This window comes from Octopus bimaculoides, chromosome 5 (assembly GCF_001194135.2).
Source record: "Octopus bimaculoides isolate UCB-OBI-ISO-001 chromosome 5, ASM119413v2, whole genome shotgun sequence".
In the NCBI taxonomy this organism is placed as follows: domain Eukaryota; kingdom Metazoa; phylum Mollusca; class Cephalopoda; order Octopoda; family Octopodidae; genus Octopus; species Octopus bimaculoides.
Genome location: NC_068985.1, coordinates 35,911,916 through 35,930,522, shown reverse-complemented (window position 1 = coordinate 35,930,522; position 18,607 = coordinate 35,911,916). Strand labels below are relative to the sequence as shown.

Here is an 18,607-nt window from a genome sequence, read left to right as displayed (position 1 = left end):
CTCTCTCTCTCTCTCTCTCTCTCTCTCTCTCTCTCTCTCTCTCTCTCTCTCTCTCTCACACACACACACACACACACACATGTTTAATATAATCCGCATTTAAATTAAGCCATCAGAAGCTTCTTAACTTCATTTAGTTCACGCTATCATTTTTCTACTTTTGGAGTGTTTTTTATAACATTTTAAAGATCTAACCTTTGGCTGGTATTTCTGTTTGTCATCTCCTAATACTTCATAATTACATATTTCTTAACGTTCACTTTTTAAACGTTACTTACCGACAAGCCACAAATACTTTGCACTTAGTTTATATGTGTTATATGTAATAAAATTCATATCAATAAATTCTTATTCAATAAGCAGTGGAAGGTGCACCCTTGAAAGTTATTCTTACTGTGAAAAATGAGCATCAAGCCTTTTGTTTATCTGGTAATACCAATAATTTAAGGTTTTGCGGATCTTGGAGTATTTATATAAGAACAAAAACAGACTTACTTTATGGTGTGGACCATACTAGTACCAACCAATTTGCAATATATAGTAGAAGGAAGAGGTCTATTAATTATCTCACATCACAAATGAAAAGTTCTCCTCTCTCAAAACCTTGTATATTCTATTATATAATCAACTATTAAAGGGCAGGTTCAAGGAACCTGCAAGATACATACTAGTATGCATTAAGACATTGTGTATTAAGAAAACGACTGAAAATAGAGAATAAAGAGCTTTATTCAAAGAAATGAAAGTAGAAACGTTGAGTACAAAAGAGTCATTTAGTTTATTAGTGTTAGAGAAATGCCTTTGGTCAATTCTAAGAAAAGTGAGCAGGACCTCAGTATAATTTAGATTAATCAACTAATTGAAGCATTAGAGATATAGTGCAATTACAGACTGACAGGGAATGAGACATTAAATCTACCAACTCAGTATGATATGTGAATGGTTCCTTAGATTAAGTTCATTTATCTAGATGACCCAATTAATCCTTGCTAAGCAGATAGCCTAAGGAGTAAAATTAGTAGTTTCAATGACAGATATTCTTTTTATATATGAGAGAAAATTTTTCTTGTCACGTCTTGTTTACCATATCTTTGGATTGCCCAAAGCCTTGTAAGTTAAATTTAGTAAATGGAAACTGTGAAAGTCAGCTGGTGGGACTATCCATGTTATTGGGTGGTAGACCGAACCATCACCTGGTTTCAATACCTCCACCTATGTCTTGGATGTTTAGTGGAACTCCCCTCTGGTGTAAGTATTTGAGCCTTTTGGCACCATCTGAGAATAACTTTCTCCTGCCAGTAAATGAAATCCTGAGAAAGATTATTGGGGCTACTTTCCTCCTGACTAAATTATGTTAACAATAAATAAATAAAAAGAAGAAAAACAGAAACTGACTGAGCAAAGTATAACAAAATTAGGCTTGATAAGGTGCTGGTCAGAGATAATAACTAAAGCAAGACTGGACTTTGAGGAAATAAAGTTAACAATCATAGATAAAATGTTCATGAGGATAAGAATGACTATATTGATATAATGTTGATATGATATCCAGAGGTTGATATGTCTAATGAGAGAAAAAACACAAAGAATTTTAGATTTAGATATATATATTTTGTAATATCTAATACTTCTCAGTAGAATTCTTTCTAGGATGAAATACTACTCCAAATGAGATTATGCTTTTTTCTTTTTGGAATGGTCTGAAGTAGTGGTTCTTAACCTTAGAAGCAGCACCCCCTTCAGGGCATTGTGAGCTCGCAAGAAAACAGTGTGTAGGGTAGATACTTGATGTTTAGAAAGACTGAGATTTTTATAGAAGTAAGATATTTAAACCAAGTACAATCCTTATATTGTAAACATATTTTTAAAATATTCTTTGTTGTGATTAGAATATGAATTAGGACATTGTGTTATCAGTGACTAAGAATACGATTGATGATGTGCTAAAGTCCAGTATAACTGGATTTTTTAAAGAATCGGTGACACCAGTCAATGCAAATATCTAAAATAAGGCACATGCTGAATAGGGTAGTATAAGAGCATAAGGATAGTAGACCACTGCACAAAATGAGCTTTTGTTTATTTAAAATAATTTGGATTTTTTTTTTTTCTGAGAAACATGGGGAGGAGTGTCTGTAAAATGGAGTTACTAAGTTCAAAAGTTGAGAACCAGTGATCTGGAGCAAATGGCTGTACCCATAGCTTTTGTAGGTTCAATGAGATCAGTCAGAACAATGCAGCTAATATTTGGCCTTAAGAGTTGAAAATCAGCACCTGTAGGGAAAAGTATGCAGAAAGGCAGCACTATCTCTAACAGATTGTGAGACTCAGACAAGTTAGTGTACCGACTTGACCGGCACTGTCTGGCATGTTTCTGCTCTGCATCCAAGCCTCACAATGGAGCCTGTCTCAATGTGGTACCATCACTCATGATTGGCACTCAGCTTCCTAGTGACTGTCTGCACATTAGCATTTCCCTGAGGCTTGACTTCCAAATCTGTGCGCCTTATGAATGCCACAGTCATGCTGTCATAGCACTGGTCATCTCCTGTGTCATACTGCCTTTAACAAGATCATAAAGTATGGCCTAGATACCATAGGCTTCCCTTTACAGCTTGAACCAGTGGGGCTAGACTGAAGGGGCAATAAAAGGCCTGATGGTATGACAATTTTCCCATTTTGTAGCATCTCCTCTGGGATGTCTCATGCTGTGACACCTTCTCCAGTAGTAACTTGGTGTGTTCAACTACCACCCCTGGCTCCACTGCTCATCAGGCTGAGAAAAGCAAACTGTCAAGGTATCAATTACTCTCTGTTGGATTTATGGTCAAGCCTGTAGCAGTGGAGGCCTCCAGCATTCTTTGTGCCCAGACCATATCCTTGCTTACTGCTATCAGGGCAGAGATGGCTATCTGCAAGTGTGAGCCCCATGAGTCAGAGTAGCTGTTCCAGCACATCTGCCTTACCATCCTCTGGAGCAACATTCTTTCTATTTTGTCTACTTGGACTATGAGGTGCTCTGAATTACAGGAAATTGTAGTTTCCATTCTTTGAAGTTTCTCTGTATAAATTGCTCTGTTGAATTCTCATTTCTGCAAAATAGCTAGCCAGCCTGTAGTTCATATTTAAAACTTTGTTTCTCCTGTTCTTTTGATGATATCAAAAATTAAATTGATGAATAAATTTGCTAACTTTTCTTCATAATCCAATCTTATGGTCTTTCTGTAGAAATTTTCTTTTACTTTATTTACATTTGATTTTACATACTAAATTGGATAGACTACTTTTATATCTTTGATTATCTGTATGAATTGTTGAAGCTGGTATTTTGAGAGCAACTATTCCACTTTGCAGTCAAATGTAATGCCACTGTCTTAATAACATTAGAATTGTGTTTTTAACCTCCAGTACTTTTCCTTAAATAAACTTAACTTTCAACCTCGTGCTAACATCCATCTTCTTTTTGATGTTATATTCTTGAACAAATGAGTAGTAACTGAGACTTGATTGCTAAAGAAAACATTTTTTCATTCTAAAGTGGAATACTCAGGTGCTAAAGTTTAATGTTATTTTCTGTTATAAGCACTGAGAGTACCACTGCACAGAGTTTATGTAATGTAATGTATGTATGTATGCATGCATGCATCATTATTTTAACATGTACTTTTCCATACTTGCATGAGTCAGGCAAGAGTATGCTGGAACAATTTTCCATCATGTGTCTGTTTTCTATCATGTATTATGTGTCTTGTATTTTTGTAATATAATGGAGTACGTTTTTTAATGTGTCGTTTAAAAATTTTGAATGTGGTGACTTAAACTTGATAAACTTAGACATGTTTCAGCCAAACATTGGCCCAAGCCATATCTAACTTAATAGCACCACCTGATAGGATCAGTTAAGTTATTTTTAAATCAAATTTTGTAGTATCATGTTCTATTCAAGTAGGGAGTTGTTGTTGGCTGAGATGTGTTCAAGGTCCAGGTATTATTTGAAGGTGATGGGATTTTTTTTTCTTTTTTGATTTCTTTTGGAATAATGCTAATTAGCACAGGGTTAATTAGTGCAGGGCCTGTTGAGAAAAAGAAATTATATTGCACTGTATTCATATGTTGTGAGCCTGAATAAGGAAATTTGGCTGCTATTTTAGTTGCTCAAGTGACCACACAGAAATCTTTCTTCATTGACTTGGTTAATTGCTTAGTCCCATATCAGTTCTGATGAACCAAATCTATAATGAAAGGCATTCCAGTTGTAAACATCGCTTTTTTTAATATTTTATATATCAGGAATTACATTGTCCAATACATCCCTTACTTAAGATGGAGGTGTATTTGTATTTTGAAGAAGATATGACTGCTGTTTCCAGCAGGTCATACAATATGTAGAAGTTTCTTTGCTGAACACCAATACTGTATCACTGCCTAACATTACTTGTTAGGCTATAATATAGCAGAAAACAGTTCTTCTACTTTCTGTTTCATTCTTTTAGAGAGGTAGGTGATTGAGGTAAGAGGTAATATGAGGTTATGAGTTACTTGAAGAGGATGTGACAAGTGGTGAGAAGGTAGACTGGCAGAGTTCCCATGACCCTGGAACAGTTAAGATTATTTTTATTTAACTACATAATAATCATTTCAAGAGTCGCCTTAAGGTTTTGATTTTGTTGTATGACTTCTAAATTGTGCTTAGAGTTTATGTATTTTCTAAATATACACTGAACCACAAAAGAAACACAATTTTTTCATGTCATTTTTATATGGTAAATTCTGAAAATTTATTTCAAGGATATAAGTGTAAATATTCCAAGACTTGCTGTTTATGGCTGAGACCCAAATTGTAGGTAACCTTTCAACTTTCCCTGAAATGAGACGCCAAAACACAGCTGCATTGAATGCAGTGGGTGGCAGTTGCAAACAATTGTCATAAAAACCAAAACGCACATGCATCTCATGGAGGTTATGGGTATAAATCAACTTGAACCATGTTCCTGGCATTTGTAATTTGGATGCATCATGCACAACCTGATTGTCAGCAGCATAGAGAGAACATGCTATTGGCCAATTGCAAGCAGGACAGCATACTCTGGTTGTTGCAAAAGCTTATAATGTCCATGTCAGCACCATCTATTGCCTGCAGCAGTGATACAACAAGACCAACAGTACTGCAGACCATGCCCGCAGAGGGCGCCCCTGGGTGACCATGCCCAGGCAGGACTGTTTCATCCACCTGCAACACCTCTGTGATCACTTTGAACTGGCCAGTGTGACAGCTCATGAGATCATTGGCACTGAACAGTGACCCATCAGTCACAACATGGTATAACGTCAACTGTCCGCCAACAACCTGCATTGCTATCATCATGCTCAAGGGCCTGTCCTTACTGCCCACCACCATCACGCATGACTACAGTGGGCTACACAGTACCAACAATGGAGGTCAATAGTCTTCTCTGACAAGAGCCAGTAGTGCATTTCTACCTCAGATGGCAGAGTGAGGGTGTGACCTAGGAGGGGTGAATGCTACAAAGATGCATGTGTCACAGAGAGAGATGCATGGGGTGTCCAAAGCACCATGGTTTGGGGTGCTATATACCTGAATCAGAGAATTGGGCCCCATGTGTTCCAAAATGTTGGTGCAGGCAGAGGGAGTGGTATCACAGCACAGCACTATGTTGACCAGATCCTAAGACCTCACATCGTGCCCTTCTTCACACGTTACCATAGCCATGTGTTCCAGCAGGACAATGCTCCCTCCCACATGGCCAGGGTCACTATGGACTTCCTGCATCAGCACAACATCAGAACCATGCCGTGGCCAGCTCTCAACCAAGATTTGAACCCAATTGAACTCCAGTGGGATGAAATCCAGTGCTGACTGAACCAGGTGGTCCCAAGGCCAACAACTCATGTGGAACTGGAGGCAGCTTTCCTCAGGGTGTGGGCACAGGTGCCACTGGCTTTTGTGAACCACCTCATGCACTCCGTGTACGAACGGTGTATGGCCATTTTGAACACCCAGGGAGAGCATACACAGTATTGAACATGTCACACCCTACAATGTCAATGTGCTATATCCGCCCGCTACCAGAACATATGACAACGACCCATAGACTGTAGTCAAACTGTATCCAAGAAATTGACTTAATCAGATATATCAAAATTTATCTCTGACATAATGAAATTAAAATATATTTCACAGTCACACATATCTCGTGTTTCTTTTGCATTTCAGTGTATTTTATATTTAATTTTTAGCTTCTCTCCTACATGTTCATATTGTTAATGTGTTGATAAAATATCAAGTATTTTAAAGGAAACATAGATCAAGATAGTTATAGTTGATCTATAAAAAAAGCAAATCCTTGGAGAAATGTGTGAAGTGAAATTTTTTCTACAGACATACTAACTGATGACAATATTTTGTTTTTGCTTGCCATCCTTTTTTTTTTTTTTACTATTAAACTGCTTAATGAAATGAGATAAAGTAAACTATTTTACTGTATTAAGTTTCTTAGAAACAAACTGAATAGTGAGTGTTGTAAAGTAGGAGTATGCTTCTAGAAAGCTGAGATCAAAGTTGATCTTCAGTCAAAGCCATTCTACTTTGTTTATACTGATAACAGCTTACAGAAAAGCATTAACATTACCTTTGAATCTGGAGTGAGAAGACCAACAACAAATAGAAATAGCTTAATAGTTTCTGTAAACATACTAATCATGTTCCCTCAAATGGAATATGTATTAAATACTTGGAACAGTCCAGTCAAGAAACCATTGGCTATATTTATTTAGTGCCTTATGAGCAACAGCCTTTTTAATACTATCATCATTACATTTATTAAGCTCTAAATATTACATTTCTTTATATCAAGTTTTCTTAAAAATAAAATCATAAATTCATTGTACTTATCTCTATGGTTAAAGTTTTAACAGTTTGAATTTTTGGCTTAATATTTTTTTTTTTTTCTAATGTTAGAAAAAGTTTTGTATTAGCTTCTCTCTACCAAAAAGTTTTCAGACTAGTTCTGTAGCATGCCAACAGATGGCAGCACATAGTTGCATATGCAGTGAGAGCTAACAGTGACCTACATGAGGCAGTGTGCCAAGTGACATCACTGTGTTTATTTCGCAAGTTGTGAAATTTGTGTTTTTGTGATCACAGGTATGCTATAGTGTATGATTTTGTCATGGACAGGAACAAAGAGCCAACATGAAATTTTGCCTTAAACTTAGGAAGTCTGCTGTGGAGACATTGAGCATGCTTCAGCAAGCTTATGACAATGAGGCAATGGGTTGTATGCAATATTTCAAGTGGCACAGGCACTTCAAAAGCAGAAGAATGTCCCTGGGAGATAGTGAGTGATCTGGAAGACCTGCCAGGAGTGTCACTCCTGGAAATGTGGTATTGTGCATCGAGAATTCATGCCCCAGGGCCAGACCATAAATCAAGAGTTCTACTGTGATGTTTTGAAGCGTTTGAGGGAGGACATTCAGCGAAAGTGACCGGATCTGTGGAGCTTCAAGAATGTGATTCTTCACTACATCAATGCACCCTGTCACTGAGTTCTTCTCACTCTTGAGTTTCTCACCAAAAACAACATGGTATCGCTTCCGCACCCACCCTATTCACCAGATTTAGCACCTGCAGACTTCCATCTCTTCCCCAAGATGAAAATGTAGCTCAAAGGTCACCGTTTTAACACCATTGTTGAGATCCTGAGTGAATTATAGAAGTCCTCGACTCACGGCAAATAACTTCCAGGCCAGATTCCAAAAGTAGCAGGAACACTGGAACCAGTGAATTGCTGTGCAAGGTGACTATTTCAAAGGAGATGATGTTAAAACTTAGGTAAATAAGTTATTTTTTATTAAGCATAATTAGTCTGGCAACCTTTTGATATCACCTCGTACATTTATATGTCCAAACAAAACCTAGCAGCTTTACATTTCATAAATAGGGCTATGAAGCTCTTGTTCTGACTATTCACATAAATATTTGAATGTTTAGAAACATCATCTTTGATACTATAAAAAGATAAATATAAATTTGCTGGGGAAAATAATTAGACAGCCATCATTTTTCAAAATATTTCCACCATATTTTTTCCCGTTTAGTTAATGTCTATCTTATTTCTTAACCTCTTGTATTACATATTTCTATCACAAAATGTCCCAATTCGTGTCATTTTCTCACATTTAGTGAGGAAGTTGTTTGCTAAATGTGAGAAAAATGAAATATCTAGCAATATTTTAAAACCTTGTCATTTAACAACAGTTTAAATTCACTAAATATGCCTTGCATTACCTTTCTCTTTAGTTTAACAATGAAGTGTTATCTCACGTAACTGTCAATTTGGAATTTACAAAAAGAAAAGAATGTTTAAATAGAACTAACTCTAGCTCTTTTAATACCATATTGGTATGCAGAGATGAATTATAAAGCTGTAATAATAATAATAATAATCCTTTCTACTAAAGGAACAAAGTCTGAAATTACATTGACCACAATGTTTCACTAGTACTTAATTTATCAACCTTGAAAGAATGAAAGGCAAAGTTGACCTCGGTGGCATTTGAACTCAGAACGTAAAGATGGACGAAATACTGCTAAACATTTTGCTCAGCATGCTAATGATTCTGCCAGCTTGCTGCCTCAATAATAATGATAATCCTTAGTGGTAATTCATCTGTCTTTACGTTCTGAGATCAAATTCCACCGGAGTTGACTTTGCCTTTCATCCTTTCGGGTCAATAAATTAAGTACCAGTTGCATACTGGGGTCGATCTAATCAATTGGCCCCCTCCCCAAAATTTTCAGGCCTTGTGCCTAGAGTAGAAAAGAATAATAATAATAATCCTTTCTACTAAAGACACAAGGCCTGAAATTTGTGGGGAGGGAACTAGTCGATTACATCAACTCCAGTGTCCCACTGGTACTTAATTTATCAACCCCAAAAGGTTGAAAGGCAAAATTGACTTTAGCGGAATTTGAACTCAGAATGTAAAGACAGATGAAATACCTTTAAGCATTATGATAATGAAATTATTGTGTATAGTGCTCATGTGCACTACAGCTTACCAAAGGTGCATGTGTAGTACATGGAATTATGTACAAATGTCAGGAAAGTGAACAGTATATGAGTCATTATATATATGTGTGCACGCATATAGAGTGGGGGATATCAGGTGTAGTGTTGGTGAATTTCAGGAAGCATGGCAGTTTTAAAGGATGCAATGTCTCGGCAGCTAACAATTGATGCAGGTAGTTTGTTCCATGCTTCAGCAACTCTAAGTGTAAAATAATGTTTCTGAAAGTCATGAGAGCTTTGCTGTTTTCTGATTTTGTAGGCATGCCCATGCGTGTCAGATGCATGGAATTCAAAAAGGTGCTCAAAGTTGCTATTAACATGATGGTTAATAAATTTTATGGGTGTTTACCAAGTCAGTTGCCAGACATCGGAGCGTCAACGTATCCATGCCCAGAGAAGCAAGGCGTTCAGAGTATGGTAGATGCCTGATGGAGAGGATTTGCTTGGTTGCACATCTCTGAACAGTTTCCAGGAGGTCAGTGTTCTGAGCAAGATAGGGGTTCCAGACTGGTGATGCAAATTCCAACTGTGGCCACACCATAGCCATATGTAGCCTTAAATGGAGAGTGGCTGACAAAAGTCTTGCTGAGTGATGTCAAGACACCCTTGACCTTCTTGACAATTTTAGAGATGCACAAATCACTGCTGACAGTAATGCCCAGGTCACATTCACAAGAAGACTTCTTGATATTAGTGTTGTGGAGAGAGTATGTGGACGCTGGGGTTTTCCTCCCAAAATGCATGGTGGTACAATTGTCCACAGCCAGCTTGAGTTGCCAGTCCATGATCCATTGCTGCAGTGTGTCCAGGTCCAATTACAGGAAAGATCTATAGTATTCAAGATCTGTCCTTTTTATCTCAAGGCACAGCATGATGTCATATTTCAGCACTGTGGCATTCATTAAATTGGCATCTATATCATTAATGTATGCAATAAATGAAAGGGGACCAAGAACAGATCCTTGCGGCACACCAGATGATATCTCATAGGGTGAAGAATGCTATCCTAGAACAGTGACTACATTTTTTCAGCTGAGAATGGAAGACTACAACCAGTTGTGAAGATCATCTTTCACACCCATTGCAGAGAGTTTTGCCATAAGTCTTTTGTGTGACACAGAATTAAAAGCTTTAGCAAAGTCAAGGTAATCAGCATCCACCCATGAGCCACCATCAGTGATCCAGGTGATATCTTCAAGAAACAGTAAGTTGATCACAGCAGCTGGAGTAAGGGATAAATCCAAATTGTGAGGGCTGGATAAGGCTGTGAGAATTCCAGAAGATCCAGAGTGTTTCTCTGACACAGTTTCTCTGACACATCAGTTTGGCAATGCAGCTAGTAAGACTGACTGGACAATAGTTGACAGACAACTTGTGGTCACCCTTTTTGAACAGAGGAATGACACTGGCAGTTTTCCACTGTTCCGGAGTAGCACTGTTGTTAAGACAGAATTGAAAGAAGAGTGAAAGTTGGTGCAGAAGAAAGTACCCACCACTTTTGAGAAGCAGGTACCATCAAGACCAGGAGAGGCATAGTTGCACTTATTCTTAAAGTGATGTTGCAGCATTGCAGGTGTAAATTCCATAGTTGTTATAGAATTTGATGTCAGAGGTGGTGGAGGTGGTACATTTTGATTTTCAACAGTGAAAATGCCTGCATAGCATTCAGCAATGAGTTCTGTGCACTAGCATAGCTAGGGTGTGTACCACCCCCAGACTCCACAAAAAATACATATTGCTGACAGCAATAGCCTACAACAAGATGAAAAGTGCTGCCTCTTTAAAAGTTCTGCCCAGGGCACACCGCCTCCCCACCCCCCAGGTTCTGTGCATTCCCTGAGACCGTCAGTAATCTGGCCTGTGTGGGGATTGCGAAGAAGACCAACTGGAGAGTGAGGTCTCTACATTGAATGTACATATTTCTAGAACACTTTACTATCAGTGTTGGTTGCTATGCACTGTTCAAATTCAAGCACTCCCCTTTCTGTCACCTGCTTGAGATGGTTGGATGATTTATTGCACTTTTCCTATTTATATCTAATTTATGCAGTTTGTATTCCAGTTCAGCATACGACAGTCTTTCCTGACAAGTCTGACTGCTGCAGTCTTCCAAATTGCACTTTTCGGATGTTTTTTGTGCTTACGTGGTACTGATGTTGCACATACTGTCCATCTTGAGTTCAGGATATTCTGAAGTATGGTATTCACATCTCTAGAGTTGTAAAATTCCAGCTAGTTTGGGCATTTTAGCTTGGTGCAGTAAGAGTTCCAGTCTGCTTTATTCCAGTCTAAGCGAGCAGTTTGGAAATGGCTGTGGTTTTTGTTACTGCCCATAAGGGACAAATTGGCAATGATCATAGCATGATCAGAGTCGCTTAAAGGTTCCTCAGTAGTAACACTAATAACCGTTTCAGGAGTAGTGGTAAAGAGTAGATCCAAAGTTTTGTCACCTCTTGTTGGGGAGCTGACTACTTGGAACCAGTTTGAGTCCAGCACTAGCTCAAGGAAATCATTTGCGTTTTGCAGCCAACAAAAGGTTTCCCAATCAATCTCAGCGTGATTGAAGTTGCCTGCAATAAAAACAATAAGTGGCTGTTTTCCTGGTGGCGGTTCTGAAGATATCACAAAGTTGTATGTCCTGATGGTAGTTTGGGGGGATGGGTAAACAACTCCATGTAGAAGCGTTAACATGGTCATATATATATCGCAGAAAAATACTTCTTGTGATTGGTTCAAGTCAATGCAAGGAATTGTTGAAAAGTTTGAACGAATGTAGACCATCTCACCACCTCTACAACAATTAATGTGGTCTTTGCGATACAGGTTGTTGTCAGCTATACTGAAAACCCCATCACAGAGTAAGGAATGTGCCCATATTTCCGTGACTGTAATGAAATTGGGGTTGATACCTTTAATGTAAGAATCAAAAAGATGTATCTTGTTGCACAAACTATGAGCATTTAAGGACAACAGTTTGTACCTTGATTTCAGTCTATGATGATGTGTAGGGATGGCAGGTTGTTCTGATTTAGTTTCCTACAGTTTTTTCATTGCCAGCTATTGTGGTACAGTGTGTTCAGACCATCTGGTATCTCTTTTCCATGTTTCACCAACCTTAATAAACTGCCGTATCTGCCCATCATCACGTAGTCTGAAGCTTTCATGTTGTGCTGAGTTGCGATTTAAGGAAGTTGCAGCATGTAGTTTTGGACGTGCATCAGGTGTTAGGCCAGGGCATGTTCTAAAGATAATTCTATTTTCACATCTAGCTTTACCAGGGGCTAAAAGGTATGAACGTGCCTCAGTAGAGTTTGAAAAAGACAGCCTGATTAGTTTGGGTTTTTGTCCTGGTTAACCAAAGCAGAGAATACCCTTCAGGGGAGCACAACCTAGGTCTTTGGATGAGTTGGCAGCAAATGCCAGAAGGTCAGCTATGTCCTTTGATACACCAGTGGCAATTACTCCGTGGCTAACAGATTCAGCAGCTGTTTCGATGCATCTAGATTTGGCAAGAGCTACGGGGAGACTTTTTAGCAAGGCACTCCAATAAGGTCTCTCATTGCAGGGTTCTACATGAACGCTTGATTTGATTTCTGCTATTTCTCATCTTAAAGCCGAAATCATTTGTTGTATTTCCGCAAACTCTGTATTGATGGTTGATCTTTGTTGTTGTTGATGTTCTTCAACAGGGGAAGACACAGTCGTCCGTTGTTGTTGATGAGAGGTAACAGGAGAGGATAACATGGGTTGCACAGACTTTAAAGAAGTGAAGCTTGCTGTAGATGATTTCATATGCAGAACCATGGCTAGTTTGCAGAGAATATGCCACCTCATCGATGGTCACTTATTGGTTCACCAGAACCATCTTTCAAGCTCGTTGAGTCTTTGCATTAGTGATGGAGGTTGATGGACATCCTGCTCTCTCTTCATGCTTCACTCTTGTCTGGCCATTTTTAAACTTCTTAATCCATTCTTACACACTTCTATAAGGTGGAGAACTGAAAGCCTATGATGAATTTCAGCCCCTGACACAGCTTCAGACTAGAGAAATCGGATCACTGATTTCTATTCTTCTTTGGTGCACACTGCCAGTGGTGCAGCTGTGTTTACTCTGTAACAGAAGAAAGAAAACTTGAACAATCTAGGTCAAACTTTGGTTATGTAACCACAAGAGTACCACCTTTTAGTGCACACGCACTGAAAGCAGTGTGGCCAACCTAAAGAAATTTAGACAAAAGTACAGATAATTTTTTACTTCTAGGATTTACTTTGTTTGCACTGTTACTGTCTTTGGTAATAATATCCTTTATTAATTGTAATAGTGTTAAGAATAGCAGAGCACTGGATTAAACCGAACTAAATACCAAGCAGTTGTCCCAACTCCAAATTTCACCAAGATGAACTTTATCTTTCATTTTTCCAGGAAAATAAAATAAATACCAAACTTGTACTAGAGTTGATTCAGTCAAACATTCCTGCCTTACAAATTTTTAGCTTGTGCCAATCTAAAAAAAATTTATTAATTATAGCTATCTTATATCAATCTTAATTAGGTTTTAAACTCTGGCTGTTATTTTGTTGCCAGACATTACATCTAGTTTTCATCACATTGCCATGCTATTTCAATTTTCTTATTTTCATATAACAATCTAATACATCTAGTTTTTAGTTAGCAGTTTATTTTGTCTCAGCTATGTCTGTTATTCTCATATAAGAAAAATGTGTTCATTCACCTGTGTGTTTTGCTCAGCCAGTACTTATCTAAAGTTTTAATAGTATTAAGCAAATGGAATACGACTTGTCCTCTGAATATGCTGTTGTTCTTTCTCACATCTTTCTCCACAGACAGCACTAAACTCAGAATTACAAGTCAATAAAACACTCCTCAACTTTAAAGTGTCATTACTCTAAGATTCACTTGTCTTATTTGCTGACATAATGCAATGATGGTAGTGGTGGTAGTAGGATACAAAGTGTTAATCTCTTGACTGATTTTTCAGTATTACCAGCTTCTACAAAGCTTCTTCAATACTGTAGCCAAAATCCCCTGTAATAAACTCTCACAATCTTAAAAATAGGACAGTACATTACTAGTTCAAAATATTATTACAATAACCTAAATATTAATTAAACCCGTTTATTTTTTAATCTGGTGTTTCTATGCTAAGGTCTGCCTCTATGCTATAGGTCTGCCTCTATGCTATAAGCCTGCTCAAACAAAGCAAACTAGAGCTATACACAATAACAAAAGACCTACCATATTCTTCATTAACTTTCAATACTGTACTTCAGAAAGAAAAAAAGAGGCAAACCTCAAAATGGATAAATATCAGCCAAATCTCTTCCAAATCATATCTTTTTTATGGACAGAACATTTGAGATAACATAGTCTTACATCCCCTAAAAAGACAATATGGCCATGGTTGGGAAGTTTTTGATCATAGGTCTGCTCCATCAGAATTAACCTGGAACTAAACAAACATGCTTTTAATGCATGTTGTTGTCTTCTTTTTAATAAAAAGAAATAAGAATTAAGGCTCTTCATATTGGTTTATTAAATGATACACATAAACTCCTACTTTGTGTTCATGAAACTTTGTTGAAATTGTTAGAATTCACATTGTAAAATATCATCCTTAGATCTAGGAGACTACAAAACCAGCACTGTGGCTATAGTAAACTATTTTCATGTATTTCTAGACTACTTTAAGCTGTTTGGAAGATTAAACTGTATTGATTTACAAATTTTATTCCCACATTAACTAAGGATATAGGTATACACAGGATGTGCAGGATGCATGTGATCCCCAAAAATAGCAAAACCATTGTTTTTTACCTCGCTTGGAATGAACTGTCATTCTATATGGTTCTTAACAATCATTATTCTACTGTCACCCTCGCTCCATTCTCTCTCCCCCCCCTCTCTCTCTCTGACATTTCTGGCACCCCCAACTGATGAGAACAAAATATTTTCTGGTAACATTTTTTTGTTTTAGTATTTGACAGCTGGGGCTGACTGACATAAGCGGTTCTATCATCTGTTGTTGAATGGGGAGATAGTTTTTTAGTCATAAACTAATATCAAAATACCAACACCCACTCCTGTACTAAATCTATATTGTTCCTCCTCCTTCCCACCTCCGACTCCTCCTCCCCACCTCCGACTCCTCCTCCCCACCTCCGACTCCTCCTCCACTGTTTAAATTGAGATCAGATGGGTTTTCAATTAGCTCTCCATTTCTATTTTTATAAGTCATTGATGTAATTCTTTGGTTTATCACAGACTTAAAAAAAAAACAAGTTCATATATGATTTTATGTATTTTTATCAATTAAATCAACAATAAAGGCATTGTTTAGTTTGATGGTCATGTTAGGTTGTGAATATTAACTATTGTTATTAACTGCTCCTCTAGGGTAGTGGTTTGTAGAATTATTTGCATATCAGACAAAAAAAGCTTTATGACATCAGCTTACAGTACTTTATGGTTTGAGTTCAAATCTTACCATGGTTGACTTTGCCTTTCATTCTTCTGAGGGGGCAGGTGGATATTCATATTAAATAAGTACCAATCAATTACCTTGTGTGAATTTAATTATCTATAACTTTTCCCAAAATTTGAGGCTTCAGTATTAGAAATCATCATCACCCTTCAATGTCCATTTTCTATTCTGGCATGGGTTGAACAGTTTGACAAGATCCAGTGGGTCTAAGAATTGTATTGTATCCAATGTCTGCTTTGGTATGGTTTCTGTGTTTAGATGCCCTTCCTAATACCAACCACTTTACTGTGTCTATCGATTGATTTTTTCATGGCACTAGCACTAGTGAGGTTGCTATGCAGCTTGCAAAGCTGAGATCCCTTTGACTGAGTGGGACTACAGACAAGAGGGAGGTGATTTCATGTTAGGCAATGAGAGGTTAAAGTATGAAAGAAGAGACTAGAACAAAACAGACATCCCAGTAGAGGAATACTATTCACATTATAGAAGAGAGAGTGGAACTGGAAAGGTTGCAAACTCGTATGGAGAGTGTGGGGAATAGGTGAGGAGGAAAATATAATGAATGATGAATAAGTGTTGAGGGATGGGAAATATACATTGGCAAGAAGATAGGGAAGGTGATGACTATAAAATTTGGGTAGGATTGAAGGGTGGATGTAGTAGATGGCGTATAAGGGTGGAGGGGTGATCAATGATGTATAGTTGCGGGAAGGCAGTGGTCAGTGATACAGTGGTCAAGGGAAGGATGAGAGAAAGAGAGATGATCTGTTGGTGGGTAGGTTGCAAGAGTGTGAGAAGGGAGGTAGATGTAGTGCTTGGGGTGAGTGAGAGATGTATGGTGGTGGAGAAGGAAAGATGATTTGGTAACACTGAAGGGTGATTAGTGTGAGTTGATAGGGACAATATTAAGAACGAAGGTTTGATTTCAAGCGAAATGATTCTATTACTCAGTTCTGATTTGTAAATCAATCACAATCATCAAAGCAACAGTACCCCAACTTCTATTTTCTTCTTCCCTATGTATCTTAGGTGTTTAGCTTTCCTTCTCACAAATTCCACCAACATTGCTTTCTAAATTTCTGGCATCAAGAAAATGACAACTAGTAAGTACTTAGGGTCAAATATATCAACTTATATCCCCACTGCAATATTACTTTGTCATCTGTGGCTTTGTAAAACCTCATTATTCTAAACTAATTCCTCCATCTAGTTAACATTGCCTTTCATTATGATTGTCTGAAAATTTAAAAAAAGAAAGAAATCATTTTAAATTTCAAACATTCACTTCATAAAGAATTCTTTTTTTAAGAAATGCCATAAATATCAGTCTTCTGGGGTCAGTTTAGTCTGTGAACTTTCTCCACCAATTTGTAACCTTATCCTGTGTTATAAATCATTGTCACCATTATTACTAAGATTATTATTAATATTCATTTTTTGCTTATAGATCCTGATGTTGTTGTTACCAATTTAACAGCTGTGAAGGATGAAACTGCAGGAAGGAAAACTGGTGTGTTTTACACTTTAATTATCTTATAAAGTATGACTTCACAAAACTGTTGACTTTTTGACACAGCCTGTTCACAGCTACAACAGTTGTGATATTCTAATTCTTTTTACAAGGCTAAGTTGTTGAAAAATTAAAATTGCTTAGCTTCTGAATTTAGGGTTACAGTTACCAATTCATATTATAGCTAGTTGCAATTTGCTAACATTTTCAACATAACACACTAACATATTTTAGCTTGTATCAATCAAAAAAGAAATTAAATTATAAATTATTCTCTGTAATATAATGTAATAATGCTAAAGGAAAAAATGTTGGTTATATTAAAACAGTAATTTATAATTTTTTTCTTCTACTAGCCATCTTAAAATACAATATGAGAGCAGATTGTGTAAACAGTAAATCCAAACTGCTGTATTGACCAATCTTCACAATACAGAATAAAAATTATATATAAGTACAGAAACCTCATTCAGATCTCAAGGGTATGAAAATAACTGTACAATGCGCTCACTGTTTATAACGATAATCTCTATATACTTAGGGTACCTGAACTGAACCAGCAAGAATTATTGCTATATTAGTGAATGAATACACAAAGTGCCTGCTATGATGCTCAAGTGCTGTTATAGTTAACCCAAATGTATTTTTTTACCTGATGCCATAGTTTGTGAAAGTTTTCCTTGGGAAAATATTTTCACTGAAATAAAAGTCAGAAAGTTTCATTTAAAAGCCTGATAATATTAAATATTAATGTAGAGTCAGTAGACTGGCAGAAATGTTAAGATGATGGTCTAAATGCTTTGCAGTATTTAGTTTTTCCTCTGTTTTATGTTGAAATGTTACTGTGGTTGACTTTAACTTTTCTGTTTTTTCTCTATCTCTCTCTCTCTCTCTCTCTCTCTCTCTCTCTCTCTCTCTCTCTCTCCCTCTCTCTCTCTCTCTCTCTCATAAATTTGTATTCTTTTGTTGATGTTAGAATTGAATATGATACATTTAATCTTTAACATAATGCTTTCTTATGTTACCTATTTCATTTAATTTATAGGCTTACATATTATTTTTACTAGATTCAAGTCATTCTCCTTATAACATTAGTAAAATATATGTTTTTTATTATTTTTTACTAGGAACCTTCAAGGTCAAAGCTGGTATGGCACAAATGGCTAAAGGAGGAATCATTATGGATGTTACCAATGCAGATGAAGCATGTATTGCAGAAGAAGCTGGAGTAAGTCTGTCTTTTTTTAATTGTTTTATTGTTGACAATAATGAATTCTTTATATTGCCTAAGATCTGTTATAATGTAAGAGCAAGACAATAATTTGAAGTGGCTGTGCGGTAAGTAGCTTGCTTACCAACCACATGGTTCCGGGTTGATTCCCACTGCGTGGCACCTTGGGCAAGTGTCTTCTACTATAGCCTCGGGTCGACCAAAGCCTTGTGAGTGGATTTGGTAGACAGAAACTGAAAGAAGCCCGTCGTATATATATATATATATATAT

At 37.1% G+C, this 18,607-nt stretch overlaps 1 protein-coding gene across 4 annotated transcripts in view; it reads left to right on the top strand.

Annotated features, from left to right (window-relative positions):
• Positions 1 to 18,607, top strand: part of LOC106876231 (pyridoxal 5'-phosphate synthase subunit SNZERR) — a 50,723-nt gene that overhangs the window by 24,032 nt on the left and 8,084 nt on the right. For all 4 annotated transcript variants that reach the window (XM_052968312.1, XM_052968310.1, XM_052968311.1 and 1 more), the window contains 2 exons: positions 17,043 to 17,105; positions 18,233 to 18,333. In XM_052968312.1, the coding sequence (XP_052824272.1) occupies positions 18,256 to 18,333 (78 nt within the window). In that variant the 5' untranslated portion in view covers positions 17,043 to 17,105; positions 18,233 to 18,255. The remainder of the gene's footprint in view (positions 1 to 17,042; positions 17,106 to 18,232; positions 18,334 to 18,607) is intronic.